General features: G+C 41.1%; 1 protein-coding gene across 3 annotated transcripts in view; it reads right to left on the reverse strand.

The window, feature by feature from the left end:
- Positions 1-792: 792 nt before the first annotated feature.
- kcns3a (potassium voltage-gated channel, delayed-rectifier, subfamily S, member 3a) overlaps positions 793-18,038 on the reverse strand; it is a 42,959-nt gene continuing 25,713 nt past the window's right edge. Inside the window, exons 1-2 of one of the 3 annotated variants that reach the window (XM_043687448.1) lie at positions 16,886-16,917; positions 793-2,808 (exon numbers count right to left, since the gene is read on the reverse strand). In XM_043687448.1, the coding sequence (XP_043543383.1) occupies positions 1,257-2,744 (1,488 nt within the window). In that variant the 5' untranslated portion in view covers positions 2,745-2,808; positions 16,886-16,917 and the 3' untranslated portion in view covers positions 793-1,256. Of the gene's footprint in view, positions 2,809-16,302; positions 16,450-16,885; positions 16,918-18,038 lie in introns of those variants that run through there. The other 2 variants (XM_043687446.1, XM_043687447.1) reach the window with 2 other exon arrangements.

Consider the following 18,038-nt stretch of genomic DNA (forward strand, 5'->3'; position numbering starts at 1 on the left):
AATATAGTAATCCCTTGTTTAAAAATGAAATATCTTCAAAAATGAATCACACTCACTTCGACTGAACTTTGTCTGATTTACTCTTGTTATCCTTCCAGACTTTGGTTATTTTAAAGCAAATTGAACACAAAGTTTAAGTGAAACGCCAGGAAACCAAAAAGGTCTTTATACATTCTCAATTCTCATTTGCCTGCTCCAAATATCAACTGAGTTTTTGAGGTGTTTTTGGGAGATTCAGATTTTTTTAACTGTAATTACACAACACCTTTTATGTCATTTCGAACGTTTTCCAGTCAATAAGGTAGTCACTGTTGAAATGTGAAAAAAATGCAGCGTACGTCTTGTACAATGCATGATCCCACAAACAGCAAGGAAATAATGACAACACATTTTGTTCAGTGTTATCATTTCATTGTAATTCACAGAGATGTTATGCTGATTACCTATTCAAGTTTCAGAAGTAGAACCTGAACTCTTAACTTCTGCTACAATTGAACCGAGGTTGACAGCAATGGAATTCTGCTTGCATCTAGAACCTTCCAACTTCAAAGCCAAGCTTTGGGTGACTGTGAAAATAAGGTATCTGTGCACTTTGTACTTGGTGAAAAAGTGAATTCTGCTGCAAACTCGAAACAAACATAAAACTTCCCAAGGTAACTTTTATAGAGAGATGACTACTTTTAATTTGAGATGATCATTTTTTTTGTTCTTATTGACTGTTAACTTGGTAGTCTGTGTATTTTGAATAATATCTCATTACAAAGCACATTACTCTAGGTACGTTAAATGGATATTTATTAAGTTCTTTATTACGTTAACCAATGTACAGAATATATTAGATTTTTAAAATTTTATATTCTTCTTTTTCATGCAGTCTTTTCTGCACGCATCTAAGAAATGGAAACTATTCCTAAACAGATGCAGTCATAATTTATGCTGGTTTGCATCTTGTTGCTAAAATGAATAACAAATCAAATCATATATTCCTGCAGGCATACAATCATTATTATGTTTTCATTTTACTTAGTTTATTATTGCATTGTCATTTATTTTAGAATGAGACAAAACACTAACAACATGTATACTTGCATAAAATAGAAGTCAGGAAATTGATTCACATGCTTCTTTCATTTCCATTTTGCTACTACAATCATTTAAATAGTGATTGTGTGTCGAACGTATCATACCCTGAGTATTGCAAAATGCAACAAATAAATAATCATAAAACAACTTTGATTGGAAAGCAGTGAATATAGTCAATTGACAGTGTTCTGTTTTGCTGAACAGTTCTCAAATGCAGTAATGTTCTGAATGGTTTCTTGATCTCGAATGCTAGAGGCATCTATGGTGCTATCGTCACTGGCATTGGTGCTAACCATAGAAGAGATACTAGCTATGAGAGAATGCATATTTTTGGCATATATGTTTCGAATATTCATGTAAGGTGAGGAACAATCTTCTGCAAGTTCTGCATTGCAGTGGTTAATATCCACCATTTTATGCTTCCTATAATACTTTGAAAATTTATTGAAAATGATAGTGATGGGCAACGCCACTACTAAAATCCCACATATAATACAGACGGTGCCAATGAGCTTTCCAAATAGAGTGACTGGATATGTGTCCCCATACCCAACTGTGGTCATGCTGATGGTTGCCCACCACCAGCTCATTGGAATACTATGAAGGCCTGACTCAGTTTCATCTTTTTCAACAGAATAAACAAGGACAGAGAATATGGAGATGCCAACTGTTAAAAACAAAAGCAAGAGCCCAACTTCATGGTAGCTGTGCCTGAGCGTGGCTCCCAAGGACCGTAGTCCCACTGAATGCCTGGCTAGCTTCAGGATACGGAATATCCTCATTAGACGAAGAATTTGAATCACTTTACCCACGTTTTCCAACTCCTCGCTGTCCTCATCCATCGTCTCCACAGCCAGTGTGAAGTAGAATGGTAGAATGGAAACAAAATCAATGATATTCAAGGGGTTTTTGAAGAATTTCTTGAGACAAGGCGCAACTGTAAATCTTGCAATGAACTCCGTAGTGAACCAAACTATACATGCAATCTCCAATCCTTCAAGTGCAGGATGAACAATCTCTTTGTCATCCTCATCAAACTGTTGGAACTCGTGCATGCTATGAATGCACATTGCCACAATGGATGTAAGGACAACACTTAAAGATAAAACTGCCAATGCTTTGGCCAAAAGCGAGTATCCAGGATTTTCTAATCTGAGCCATACATTCTTTCTTACATTCCCACACCACATGCTGTCAAATTTATCCAAATCTTTATCCAAGGCTGATAGTTCTTCAAAGGAAGAATCGATACTTTCATCACTTTTCTGCTCCCAATCTTTGTCCACCTTCCTCTCTTGATATCTGTTGCTGCAGCAGGAGTCAATAAAAAGTTCATTAATTCCCCAGTACTCAATTTCTTGGCTGAAGGAAAATGCGCACAGTTCCTCCATGACATGAAGTTTTCCAGTGTAGTAAAAGTTCAAAATGTAGCGGAATAAGCATGGATTCCGATCAAAGTAATATTCCTTATCCACAACATTGTAATCATCACAGAGCTCTAAAATAGCCTCCTCGGTGTCACAGTTCAGTAGTTTTCCTAACCTTGTTTGAGGAAACCGCTGCAAGGTACCTTGGTTAACTCTCTGCTTGTATCCTCCCACATTTATATTGACAAGTTCATGATCAGCCGCTGTCCTTTCGAACATCTGCCCGTAAACCATGTCGTCAAGTCCTTACCGATTTGTTGCTTCCATTTAATATTTGGAAATAATGGACATCTTAGACCTAAAATACAACAGTTGTTACTTAACAATACACAGTTGTAAAAGAGAAGGACATAGTAAGAATTATTTAATACCACTTTAAAACATAGAGATCATGAAACACCCAAAGATCCCAAAAGCTAATGAACTACAGTAAGGTATTAACACTCATCCTCATCGAGGTAAAATTGGATACAGAGATTCAAATATTATCTTCCACAATAGTTAACCAATCCATCAAAATAGGTAAAATAATAAACAGATAAAGACCTAAAAGATCAAACAGGTGGTTATATTCGCAATTGAAGCTTGTTTACTTTTCAGTACAGACTTAATGTTATCAATAAAAATGTCATTGAGTATCAAACATTTATCCACTATCATTGCCAACTAAAATTTCAAAGCAACAATGATTAGATAAATCATGTAATTGAATAACCATTTGGATTCAAGTATTCATATGTAGGGTGACCAACTTATTGGAACAAATAACCAAGGAGCCTATGGAATGGATAGCATTGGCAAACTTAAAGAAAAGTAGATAGATTAATTTATTTTGCAAAATCTGTTTGAATATACACTGAGAACTTGTCAAACTTTTAAACCAGGCAGATACAGCACACTGAACCTTTTCAGTTTTTAAAATTCATTTGTGGGATGCGGGTATCACTAGCTGGCCAGTATTTATTGCCTGTCCTTAGTTGACCTTGAGAGTGTAGTGATGAACTGTCTTCTTGAACTGCTGCAGTCCATGTGTTGTAGGTTGACCCACAATGCCCTTAGGGAGGGAATTCCAGGAATTTGACCCAGCAACAGTGAAGGCACAGTGATATATTTCCAAGTCAAGATGGTGAGTGGCTTGGAGGAGAACTTCCATGTATTCTCATGTACCTGCTGCCCTTGTCTTATTAGATGGAAGTGGTCATGGATTTGGAAGGTGCTATCTGAGGATCTTTGGTGAACTTCTGCAGTGCATCTTGTAGATAGTACACACTGCTGTTACTGAGCATCGGTAGTGGAGGGAGTGGATGTTTGTGAATGTGGTACCAATCAAGTGGGCTGCTTTGTCATGATGGTGTCGAGCTTCTTGTTGGAGTGTTGTTGGAGCTTCCCCCATCCAGGCAATGGGGAGCATTCCATCACATTCCTGACTTCTGCCTTGTAGATGGTGGACAAGCTTTGAGGTCACAGTCAGATTGCAACTCCACTCCTACCTTCAAATTTAAAAAAGGGACACAGCATTTCTGACAGAAGATTCTGATCAAAGCTCCTTCAGAAATGTAGAATCTACTTTAAATGCAACAGATCCCTCCTAGTGCAGGATATTCAAGGGAAGTCAAATCTCTCTCCCTTTCTCACAGTGGTAGCTGCTTTATTCCATGATTTAAATGTCCAGTGTCACAGACAGATACTTTAACAGTCCTGTGAAAGGGCATGTGTATAAGCCAAGTCAGAGGTCAGGATGCCACGAAAGTAGGATGTCAGGGTCTCAGTTGTTTGGGATCTCAATGTGTATAATGTCAGGTGGGTACGATGTCAGGTGGGTACGATGTCAGGTGGGTACGATGTCAGGTGGGTACAGTGGCAGGTGGGTACGATGTCAGGTGGGTACGATGTCAGGTGGGTACAATGTCAGGTGGGTACAATGTCAGGTGGATACAATGTCAGGTGGGTACAATGTCGGGTGGGTATAATGTCGGGTGGGTACAATGTCGGGTGGGTACAATGTCAGGTGGGTGCAGTGGCACATGGGTAGGGTGCTATGAAGCAAGGTGGAAATGGGGCCAGGTGAGTATTGGAGTATTTAGGTAAGGTTAGCTACAGGGTATTGGGTCTGGCAGGGAGAAGGGACTAGTCTGTCAGTAGTGGAGTGGTTCTGGAAGACAGGGGAGAGTCTTATGGAGGCAGGAGGGTGGACAGTAAGCAGTAGTATTGGAATAGGGATTGGGGGTTTAAAGGTGGAGTTGGGCAGGTTAAATTAGAGGGTCAGTTAAACAGTTACGGGGCTGGAAATGTGTTGCTGGAAAAGCGCAGCAGGTCAGGCAGCATCCAGGGAACAGGAGAATCGACGTTTCGGGCATAAGCCCTTCTTCAGGAATGAAGGGCTGAAGAAGGGCTTATGCCTGAAACGTCGATTCTCCTGTTCCCTGGATGCTGCCTGACCTGCTGCGCTTTTCCAGCAACATATTTCCAGCTGTGATCTCCAGCATCTGCAGACCTCACTTTCTCCTCCAGTTAAACAGTTACCCAAGTCTTAGTCTATGTTTTAATCATCTAACTTTCCTGAGTAGGTATTTCTTTCATTTCAGCAGAACTCTCCAAATTCCCTGATTTAAATGGATACTTTCAGAGGGTTCCAGTTGCCTATTGGAATGGTCAATTTCCCAGGCAATTCCAATGGAGTCCAGGCTGTTTGCAGAAAGGATTTGCCTAAGTGGCATTGTGCAGGAGAGCCAAAGTGATTTTTGCATTTGGTCATGAAGTGTGTTAAATGGCTCACAGGTGGAACTTTATTGAACTTAGTAATAATGAGGGTATCTCAGGCAGCAATGTGTAGAGCTGGTGGTATGCTGCTCAAATAATGTTTCAGTCCCTCATTACCCTGCTCCTCCCCCTTACAATCTTTTCCTTCCTAAGAATGATCCATCAAGAAACTTTAGGCCTCTGTGCTCCTCCGACAAATCCAAACCTGATTGTTATGTGTTGCACAACTCAATACACCATAACTGATCTGAAGCCCCTGCCTATTGAAGGACACCTCCAGCCATACTCAGGAAGCTGAACATAGGAACATAAGGACTAGGAGCAGGAGTAGGCCATCTGGCTCTTCAAGCCTGCTCCGCCATTCAATAAGATCATGGCTGATCTGCTCGTGGCCTCAGCTCCACTTACCCACCCTCTCACTTTAACCCTTAATTCCTTTACTAAACGCACCTTCAGTATGCCAACAGCTTCGTCGATGACTAATATGGTGGTCACACAACATTCATTGTAGGCATTTTCAAATCAACTTGTTTGGAGGTGTTATTACACACCTCTGGAGCAGGTGAGACTTGAACCGGGGACTCCTGGCTCACAGGTAGGGATGCTATCACAGCACCATAAGGGCCCACAACATTCATTGTACCACTATTTAAATCTCCTTCCTCAATAATTTGAGTGGTGCTACTGTTTAAGTGAGTAGTCCTCAGTTCAAAGCCAGCAGTGGCGAATCAACATGGAGGTGCAAAGAGATAGTGAGGGTGAACTACTGCAGGACAAAAGCATCATGGAAGCCACCTGTGATTACTGTGCATGCCTACATAAAGTTAAAAATCACACAACACTAGGTTATAATCCAACAGACTTATTTGGAAGCACTAGCTTTCAGAGTGCTGCTCCTTCGTCAGGTAGCTGATGAAGGAGCAGCGTTCCAAAAGCTAGTTGTTCCAAATAAATCTATTGGATTGTAACCTGGTGTTGTGTGATTTTTAACTTTATCCACCCCAATCCAACACTGGCTCCTCCACACCTTGCCTAAATAAACACCTTTTTGTGCTTGCACACCATTTGAACATTGAAAAGGAGTGGAAAGCCTGGTGGTTGACAAATACCCTTGATAATCGATGGTCATTTTAAGTGCAATATGTGGAAAGTCAATCACAGCCACAGTCTCACACGCTCATTCATTTATTCTGTCTGATACTATTGAAGATACAGTTCATTGAACTGTCAGGCCATGGCAAAGAAGTAATCAATCATCTGCATTCTGTATCTGTCTGCCACCAATTGCGAGGTCCCACAGGTATCACCAAATAATCCTGGACAAATCCAGAAGTGAAGGTGCTTCAAGGCAGGTACCTTTGACAGTGACTGATGAAACATAGCCAGGACGGCCTGTCTTAGCAGCAGGACTTATTTCTGCAGGCTGCAAGTGCATGCATGATTGGATGCAACATTTGGCAATACAAGTCTTTTTGAGGCTTTTTGCAACAATGCTTTCAAACAAGCAATGGAAGATTATCTTCTGCCTGTGCTGATATGGTATCCTTGGAGCTGCAGTGAATGGCAGAACCCTTAGAGCACTGTTTTGCAGAGGGATCTGGGTGTGCAGCTCCACACAACTCTGAAGATGGCAGTGCAGGTAGATAAGGTAGTAAAAAAGGTCTATGGCCTGCTCACTTTCATTCAGCATTGAGTATCAAGATAGACAAGTTATACTGCAGTTTTACAGAACTTTTGTTAGGTCACACTTGGAATATTGCGTACAGTTCAGATCACCACATTACCAGAAGGATGTGGATGCTTTGGAGAGGGTATAGAAAAGTTTTACCAGCATGTTGTCTGGGATGGCGGATTTTCACTATGAAGAAAGGTTGGATAGACTGGGTTTGTTTTCACTGGAAAGCAGGAGGTTGAGGGGTGACCTAATAGCACTTTATAAGATTGTGAGTGGCATGGATAGAGTGGAAAGTATGAGGGGACACAGGGTCAAGGTACTCGGGGTGTGGGGGAAGTTTCAAAGAGATGTGTAAGGCACGTTTTTCACACAAAGGGTGGCGAGTGCCTGGTACACACTGCCAGAGGAGGTGGTGGAAGCTGGCACAATAGCAGCATTCAAGAAGCACCTGGACGGATACATGAACAGGAAGGGAATAGAGTGATATGGATCCTGTAAGTGAAGACAGTTTTAGTATGGAAGGGCAAAATGTGATAGCATAGGCTTAGAGGACCACAAGGCCTGTTCCTGTGCTGTATTGTTCTTTATTGCTTCTTTGTTCTTTGTTCTGCACTTCTCTGCTGTTCTGCATTCTCTTACAGGTCTGGGACATCCGAAAACAATAGCCTGTAACTGGTGATGGTCCCCTTGCTGCTGGTCAGCTTGGTCTTATCTGAATTCCGAAGTAACCACACTATCAGGACTCTTGCTGATCAAATCAATCAGAAATCCAAAATACAGATTGGACTGAAGAACCACCAGCAGTAAAGACCATAGAACATAGGGGCAGAAGCAGGTCAATCAGCCCATCAAGGCTGCTGTGCCATTCAATGAGATTATGGTTAATCTGAAAGTCCTCAACTACTGTTGCTGTTGCTACTTGCATTGTAGTGGAAATTCCTGATGAAGAGCTTTTGCCCGAAATGTCGATTTTCCTTCTCCTCGGATGCTGCCTGACCTGCTGTGCTTTTTCAGCACCACTCTAACCTCAACTCTGGTTTCCAGCATCTGCAGTCCTCACTTTTGTCTTGTCATGGAAATGCTGACTGTGCCTCAGGTACTTCTGGCAATGCTTTTATATGTAAGAATATTGATATTTTGGATAAGTGTGGGGTTATCCATTTCGATCAAAGGAATAAAACATTAACTTATTATCTATATGATGAAAAACTTAACAATACATCAGTGCAGAGGGATCTGGGTGTCCTTGTCCATGAATCACTGAAAGCTCATCTCAGGTGCAGGTAATAAGAATGGCAAATGGAATTTTGGCATTTATTGCTAAAGAAAGAGAGCATAAACTTAGGGAAGTGTTGCTGGAACTGTACAAGGCATTAGTGAGACTGCATTGGGCATATTGCATGCAGCTTTGGTCTCCTTACTTGAGGAACATTGTTGCATTACAGGCAGGTTCACTCAATTGATTCCAGAGATGAGGGGTTTGTTTTATGAACAGAGTTTGAGCATATACTTTCTGGAATTTAGAAGAATGAGAAGAAATCAAATTGAAGTATATATGATGCTAAAGGGGGGGATTGACAAAATAGACATAAAAAGGATATTTTTTTATGTGGGTCAATCTAAAATAGGAAGTCACAGTTTGAGGATAAGGGGTAGCAGGTTTAAAACAGATGAGGAAAAAATACTTCTCTTAAAGGATTGTGAATCCATGGAATTCACTACCACAGTAGATGCTGGGAGCACTAAGTAAATTTAAAGAGGGGTTAGACAGATTTTTAATTACTATTGGTTCAAAGGATTATAGAGAGTGAGCAGGAAAGTAAAGTCAAGGCCAAAATGAGATCAATTGGGATCCTATTGAGGAGCAGGAGCAGGCTCAAGGGGCAGAATGGCCTTTTCCTGCTCCTAGTTCTTATGTTCTAATGATCCAGTGATTGTATGTGGGTTTTCTGCATTAAGGCCAATTTTACTGGGACAGGTACATATTTGTATGAAACATCTTGGCATGGTAACTCTGTTCGTTAATCTGTGCCTGCCTTAACCCTACAATTAGCACCAGTGGTATTAGCCACACATTGGAATTCTCTCTAAATCCAGCCACCTTAATTTCAATCTGTTCACGATTTTCAACCCAGGACATCTCCAGCTGGCAAAGTGTCAATGAACTAACACACACACACGCACCAAGCACCTACAGATTGATTAACAATCCTGGCAAGGCCACTGGTTCACTGACATCTATCAAGAACCAAGGCCCAGTTAGGTGGTTTTGACTCACAACACTCACCTCAAACATCCTTGAGGCACAAGAATAATCCCGGAATGCAGTGTAAATCCAAAGTCATTGCTATCTTACAAAGGTAGGAAAACCAGGCAACAATCCCAAAAGTGTTTGTCCCATCGTCTTCTGTCTACAGTTTAAAAATTGGCAAATCATTCAGCCCTAACCAGATAACAAGAGTTTTACAAAGTGCCCTCCCAAACGCTGGAAGTTGGCCAGAGAAGGAAGAGTTTGCTCTGAGCGATCCTTGCACTTACTTCCAACAGAGGCAGAATTTCATAAACAGCTGAAGATTGGAGCTATGCTCGTACAATTCTATATGGTGTAAAACTATGTTCTGAAGCTTTGAACAATCAATTAATCGCACAAATCTTCTTATGTTTATTAACAACCTTTTCTCATTAAAGTTTGTGAGACTATTATAGGACAAGCCAAACAGAGAACAGCCAGGGAATTCCTAGAGGCATGGCACTCATCCACAGATTCAATCAATAAGCACATCGACCTGGACCCAATATACCGACCACTGCAACGGACAGCTGGAACTGACAACCGGAAGCGGCAGAGACAAACCACTATAAATGCTGGAGGAAACATCACAGAAGCGCTTCACAGGAGGCTCCCAAGCACTGAGGATGTCACCTAGACAGGGGACGAAACGTCTGCAACATAAATTCCCAGCTCGGCGAACACAACCACAACAACCCTTTTCTCATACATCCATAGGCCGTGGGTGTCACTAGCAAAGTTAGCATTGATTTTAAATCCGCAATTGCCTTTGAGAAGGTGGTGATAGTGAGCCACCTTGTCAACAATTGAATAGTTTGCTAGGCCCTTTCAGAAAGTCAACCAGACTGTGGTAGTTCTGAATCAAAAAGTGTAGCGCTGGAGAAGCACAGCCAGTCAGGCAGCATCCGAGCAACAGGGGAATCGATGTTTTGAGCATAAGCGCTTCATCAGGAATGTGGGGGGAGGGGGTGGGGCAAGAGGGCTGAGAGATAAATAGGAAGGGAGTGGGGTGAGGGGGAAGGTAGGAGGGAATGCGATCGGTAGATAAGGGTGGGGATGATGGTGATAGGTCGGAGAGGAGGGTGGAGCGGATAGATGGGAAGGAAGATGGACAGGTAGGACAGTTTAAGAGACTGGTGCTGAGTTGGAAGGTTGGATCTGGGATAAGGTGCGGGGAGGGGAGATCAGGAAACTAGTGAAATCAACATTGATTCCGTGTGGTTCAGAGGTAACAAAGGCCAGACCAGGAAAGAGGTGACACATTTCTTTTCTTCAAAAAGACATGACGGGTGTTTGCAACAAATGCCAGCTCACCATTGCTGAACAGAGTTTTTTTTAAACTCGCACCTCACATATTGGTGTTACCTCAATAACGTTGGGTAAAAGAAACTTGTCAACAATCATGCTAGCATGAGAAACTACAGCCAGAACAACTTTGCAATGCAGAAGTGGGTGAAATCTATCCACAAAATACTGCTTCATGATACTGCAGTTGCCATACACTGACAGAAGACCAGTGGGGATAGCATTAGGGGTGCCAAACTCCATTTCACCCCATCCACCATAATGCCAGTGTGCTCCACAAAATGGAAAGCATTATGATTAACATGAACACCCGTGTTCGTGAAGACTTGGAAACCCATCATGAAAGCATTTGATAACCCTCCAAGTTGATAGACAACATTCGACTGTGTCAGCACAGGTAAAGGATGATGCAACCACTCGTCCACAACTGAAAGGTGAGGAATGGCCTATATTGCAACTATGTCCAAAAGTCTCATATCATGACGTGCATCTGATCACCAGCCCACAAAGATCTTTTGCAGAAAGCACATTGCCTCACTTGACATCTGGGAAGCACTCAAAAGAGATTGCCAAACTAATATGCTTTTCCTCTTGTATAGAAGTAACAGTAATATATAGTCCAAGTTTTATTAGTGTTGTTATCTCTTGCTGAAGGAGTGAATAGATGTATTTCAAACATGCCAATGGTTAACATACTGCTATAACAGCAACATGTCATGCTCTAGTGCTGAATTTGACTGAATAACACTTTAATGTGACTGCCGAGAAGATAAGGGGAATGTAATGCAAAACAAAGAACAACTACAGGTATTTTGTTCCCCAGCAACTCACTCGAGGGTCTGAGAGGTAAGTTCTCTTTTGAATTTTACAAGATATTGCGCTATTCATTTGTATGTTTGTGTTGTTACTGTATATAATGAACATTCCATTGGAGGATAAAGGCCTGGGGTCCTTGTCCTTAATAATCCTTAGCTGTGTCAGCTGTGGTTCAGTTGCTAGCACTGCTTCATCCCCTTTCCTCAGAGTCAGGAAGTAAAGTTCAAATCCCATTCCACAAATTTGGGAACAAATTCCATGTTGATGCTTCAACGCATTAAGGAGGGAATGCTGCACTGCCTGAGGTTCACTCCTCCCCAACAGGACACATTAATCTGAGCCCACCCCCTATATAAGAACACAAAAACCAGAGTAGGAAAACTTAGCCCCTCAAGCCTGGTATGATTGAGGCTAATCACACCTTGGCTTCTATTGCACTCTTCTGCTGCTCCCCAGAACCCATTACTAATTAAAAACCGGTCTCTTTCCTCAAATTTATTCAATGACCCAATGCCTATTGGAAGGGTGAACTCTACAGATCCTAAAACTCTGACCTCTCACTCTAGATTGCTGCACAAGGGGAAATGTCCTTTCTACATTTACTTTGTCAATCCCCTTTAGCATCTTATGTACCTCAAGTAGATCGCAATCATCCTCATAAATTCCAGACAAAACAGACCTCAACTGCTCAATCTCTCTTCATAACACAAACACCTCATCTCTGGAATCAATCTATTGAGCTTTCTCTGAACTGCCTCCAATGTAATTATATCATTCCTGAAGTGAAGGGACCAAATCTATGCACAGTGATCCAGACGTAATCTGACCAATGCCTTGTACAATTCCAACAACACTTCCCTATTTATATATTCCATTCTCTAAGCAATAACTGCCAAAGTTCGATGTATATTAAAGTGCTTTGGGAAGTCCCAAGTTTCTGAAAGTCTCTGTTCAAATGTAATAATATTTATATTGTTAAAGGATAGTCTGCTGAATGATTACCTACAGAAACATTATTTAATTGAATAGGGGTAACTGAGATTTCACCTGTCAGTCAGGGAGCCAGTAAAGGCTTCACATCACACTGCTGGGAAAGGCTGCTGTGCTCTTCCAGCACCACTGATCCAGAATCTGGTTTCCAGCATCTGCAGTCATTGTTTTTACCTCACTCTGTTAACTACCTATCAGGAGACTCAGAGGAATAGCAACTCCCCATTGTAGGCACTGATAATGGGACAGATGCTGGTAATGTATCCACCAGAGACCCAGGATCACCAAGATACCTGGGGTTCAGGTGAGTGTAGATAGGATGGAGGTCTCACAGTGGGGAGTCACAGGGAGAGACCAAGTGGGCAGGAGATCAGAGGCAAGGGCAGGTGAGTGGGTCTCAATCTTTTCCAATTCCTGATGTCAGGTTCTTGGCTCAATCACACAGACAATGAAGGACTCCTATCACTGCCTAGATCAAACCATCATACCCAAAAGGGGTTGTTATTATTGGGCTTTTGTGCACCTATTCTGCTGGCTGCCACAATCTGAACAGCAGTGAAAGCTGGCCAGTGGGATCAGATATTCCAGTGAAAATTAATTCCCCATTTTCTGCCTCAGTTAGCAGCTGGGTGGGAGGATCAATTAGACAGGGGCAGAAAGATGGCACAATCCCACAAAGCATCTTCTCCCCCCATTAAATGCATAACCCTCCTCATCCCTAAACATACCACGGGGTTACACTAAATTCCTCCTGTTAATTTTGTCTCTCTCTCAGAATTTTCAAAGCATTGAATGTTTTCTTTCCAAAAAAAATCAAAAAGTTCCCATTGATGAATTCATTGAAGAGTAGTGAGAAAAGAAATTGCAGTGCTATTAGCATTGTTCAGCTGTTAAATTAGAATTTTGCACTATTTTTGAGCTAGTTGTCCTTAGTAATGACATTTATTGCAGCTGTTAAGTCAATGGATAGGCCACTGAAGTGTAAAAATAAGTCAGAAGTGGATACCATTTATTCAAAAATATATTTATTAATGTGACAGTAATAAATATATTTCCAACCTCCATATAACATGGTCACTATTCTATAATGTTTGCATCACAGCTGAAGTCTCAAAACATGGCTCAACACTTGAGCAAGTTTCATCAGTGAACGATTTAACCAGACAAAAGAGAAGCAATGTCTGCATATACTACTGGGTCACCCTGTCAACTGCAAAAGTCCTATTATATTATCAATAAAAATTCAGAAACAAAAAGTGACATTTACATTGGGGTTTTGTACCTGATCCTAAAAAAAAGTTGCAAGTGTTAAAGTAGTTACTCATAGCATTATCGTTAAGAGGATCAACAAAAGACAAAATCACTTGAAGTGACTGTGTTTTAATATGGTTAATGTGTCACACTGCTGCCAGGCAATAGATCTCACATCTGCACTACAGAATAACACCTCATCTACTATAAGAGCAAATTACTGGGGAATACTACTGAAAAGAAAACAGAAAATACTAACAAGAAACTCTTCATGTTAAGCAGTGGCTATGGATAGAGAAAGTTTTAGATCAATGATTTTTTTGTCAGAACTCACTTATTTACAGTTATATTGTCCCAAAATGTGTTGGAGTCGGGGATTTTGATGCAGCACCACTGAGTCCCATGATTTCTCTAATTATTGCTTGGAGTGTGAGCTACTAACATAAAAAGATGTTGAACTGGGACATCTGGGACCTTGCCAAATAATGGTACTGAGTAAATGCAAAAGAACCAGAAGAAAACAGCAAACATTAGGCAAAGGATATGTGAATTAAACAAACTAAAGAAAAAGTAGACAGGATGTTCAGAAAAAAGTATGAAAACATAAATATTTAAATGTTGAAAGCTTGTGGGCGAATACTGCACTTTCTGTAAGAGTTCACAGTTTGAATGCATTCCCTTTTTGAGCCTCCGGGGTTCAGTGACCTTCCAAGACTATAAATCACCCCATTTCGCCTTGAAATGCAATCCTAACTTTCTTCAGTAATGATTCATAATCATGGTGCAAATCCAGGAACTGTTTCACACTCACTGGGGGAGTTAACAACGTACTTCTGATTTTACAAGTCAAATGGTGGAGTTGGTAAAATTTTCAATGTCTGGGTCATTTAAAATCTATGCCATAGTTTTGCCCTGAAATAAATTGCTTAAGATGGAGAAGCTTCTTATACAGTGGCCCATGAATTCTCCACTATTTTTCCAGCTAATTTTGGACCGTAAGAAGTTATCCTTGGATTGCACTAAGCATCCTTCCTGCTACTCAGCGTTGGTAAAGTCACGCAAAATAATGAAAATATTGTCCCAAGGCATTTGAATATCTTAGAGAGAAAGCGGACTGTTGACTTTATATAACAACAGAACCCATTAAAATCAAACGCTGAAATGTTTAACAACGAATCATTTAATAATTTAAAAAGGAAATAGATTGTTTCCAATCACTTGAAAGAACTGTTTGCAGGGTTTATGAACAGCGATGTTTCTAATGCAAGTTGGAAAGAAAGGCAGAGCACGGATGAGAAATGGTCCAGGGAGCAATGCTGACCCGGGAATTTTCACCGCTGGCCCATGAATTCCCTTTGGAACAAAGTAGAAGGGCGAATCAGAAGAAAAGGCAATAATAGTCATCACCCTGAAAGCATTATACCACTTTTAGGACGGATCTAACAGACTCACATCGGAATAATGGTTGTAATGAACTAACAATGAACACGTCGATATCTCTCACCAATGCCCAAATAACTAAATTAACAATTTAACAATACAACTGCAGCCTCATAGAATTCCTTCCCGAATGTAACTATCGATTTCCTTTCTCTGTAGTTTCCTTTCTCTGCTTGAGAACAGGGGGGCCTCACTTTCCGGGTACCTCTGGTAATACATGCTGTTGGTTTACAACCGCAGAACTTCTTGCCCGAGCCAGCTGCCCAGGGAGAGGAGTTGCTGGGGACACGTTTCTGCAGCTCCCATACTCGCTCATCGGGGTCCCTCTCACCTACCCTAAACTTGTCAAGTTATAGAGTGCTGCTAATGTTGCAAAAAGGACCATTCTATCAGATAAATACCATGTCATTTAAACAATTATTATCTTGCGTTTATAACTAGTGAACGTGCTTTGAAACTGCTGAATGCAGCACCACATACTAATTGCATTCATGTGCATCTGAATAATTTAACAAGACTGGACTTGGAATCTTAAAACAGGCGACTGACTCATATGCTGACGGAATATCAACATTTTGACAACTTTTTTTTTAAAAATGACTACTGCTAGATGATTTTCAGTGAGTTTGATTGGTTACTTTTGACCTCGAAACTTACAGGATGTAAGGGAAAATTACAACATATAAAAGGCGACGTGTCGTGAGAAAATAAATAACGAACGGATGATGGAGAGTCAGTGGTTTAGCGAAAAGTGGAGGGGGATTCATGGGACACGGATTTCAGAAAGATGTTTAAAAACGTTTAGACACCTTAACGCATCTAAATGGTTGCAAAAGTGCAACTCTATAAAATGCACAAATACATTGCGATCAGCCAATTATACTGACTCGAAACTGAAGCTAAACTCAACTAAGATCTAAGACACTAAGTTATGGGAGTGTAGTAAATACCTGAGAGAATGCGAGAAAACTTTGATCACGCTGATGTATATAGGCAATGCCCTTCACCAGAAATGCAAAGCCTAAACCGTGGCTAACGTGTGAGCGAGTGCTGCAAGACTTTTGGAAGCTGGGTGTATTAACATCGTCTTAAATCTGGATTAGTGGTACTGGAAGAGCAAAATCTGTCATCAGGTTAAGTTTCAAGCCACGAAAACTCACCCCTCAGCATCCTACAAAAAAACCCCATACAAATGAACAATCCGAGCAAGGACTAAGCACACCGGCAACTTTGAAATATAAGAATTGTATGTACATGTGTATTACCTTTCTCTGGATTTTGATATTATAGCTTTTGTCCAAAGGTACGCTTTCACCATGTAGTTGCAAAAATACACAAAACCCGTGGGAGTACATCCTGACCGAATACAACGGATTTGACTTGAAGCATCCACGCTGCCCATACTCCGCCCCAAGCTGCTACTGCCTGCTGATATTGCAGACTGAACACCAGCTTATATCTGGAGGCGGGACTTGGCTCGTTCGCTCGGTGGCTGGTCTGTCCTTTACCTTTTTCGTTCGGTTTGATTGGCTCTCCCCCCCCCCCCCCCCCCCACCAATAGGGTAAAATGAAATATTTGCCGTTCCGTTCAGCAAACTGACATTTGTTGCAATGGTCCTGATCAGTGTAGAAGGGGCTGTGTAACACAGCGCTGAGGAAGACTTTTGTCAGTAACAACTGAACGGCGTATCTGCAAGGACGGTGCTGGCGCTATTCCGGGATTACAAAGTAGGGAAATTGTCCCATCTTGCATCCCTTGACAAAACCTTCAAAACTGGTTGAGCAGAATGTCAAAAATCCGCTGTATTTTCTGCGCAAAGACCTGTACTGCAATTGATTTTTACTTACCATGAAAACTAAAAATAAATCCAACGCAACCAGTGGTAAGATTTATTAGGAATGCACGATAGTGCGTTTTCCTATTCGGTATGTCACGTAAATGAGTGGAATACTAAACGAAGATTAGACTACACGTCTGTGTCTGAATGAAAACACGATGGTTTTAAATAACTCACTGGCAAGGATCGATGTTTTGGCACGTCATCCCATCACTAACCTTAAAAGCTTGGGGTTTATTGTGGCACACTTTTAGGCTGCTGTTACTTTTAACCCAACATCTTTTAAAAGCAAAACAGCTACTCAACTTGATACTTAAAGATGTTTGGCTACTCGTGATAGCTAGTTGACGTTTCAGGCGCCACTAATTCGAAATTTTATTTGTCAAAATGGCCCAATGAAGAAAATGTAATGACGTTAATAAAATTGAAATAGTATTATTTGCAAAATTAGCAATGCATATCGAATAGTAAGAGCTATGGGGTGATTTTAAGGTTAAGCATTCGATATTGTTGTATGTAATTGAAAACAAAATTTTGTGTCATCTGTTTAGAGTGGCAACTGAACAGCCAATGCCCATAAGCAGACCTGCCTTAAAATGTCAACATTTGCTTCTGAGGTCGAGTTGGGCAGCTAACCATGGAGGTATAGTGACAATCAAATGAACTAGCAATTTGTTTGTATAGTATGTACTGTGGCGGGAGAAACGAAGTGGTTTTAGTTGAGCTTCTTCCCAAGCAACTCTGGATACAGGATTCTGTGCTCTACAGTCTGTTCCCGGGACACACACCAAGGCTAGTAAATTTGGGTTAGCAAATTTACAGACGACACAAAGGTTGGAGGTGCCATTGATAGTATTGAGGGCTATTGCAGGCTGTAACATGGCATAGACAGGATGCAGAGCTGGGCTGACAAATGGCAGATGGAATTCAACCTGGATAAATGTGAAGTGATGCATTTTGGATGGTCGAACTTGAATGCTGATAATAGGATTAAAGACAGGATTCTTGGCAGTGTGGAGGAACAAAGGGATCTTGGTGTGCAATTACATAGATCCCTCAAAACTGCCACCCAAGTGGATAGGGTTATTAAGAAAGCATATGGTGTTTTGGCTTTCATTAACATGGGGTTCGAGTTTAAGAGCTGCAAGGTTTTGCTATAGCTC

Source organism: Chiloscyllium plagiosum, chromosome 3, assembly GCF_004010195.1.
Source record: "Chiloscyllium plagiosum isolate BGI_BamShark_2017 chromosome 3, ASM401019v2, whole genome shotgun sequence".
NCBI lineage: Eukaryota > Metazoa > Chordata > Chondrichthyes > Orectolobiformes > Hemiscylliidae > Chiloscyllium > Chiloscyllium plagiosum.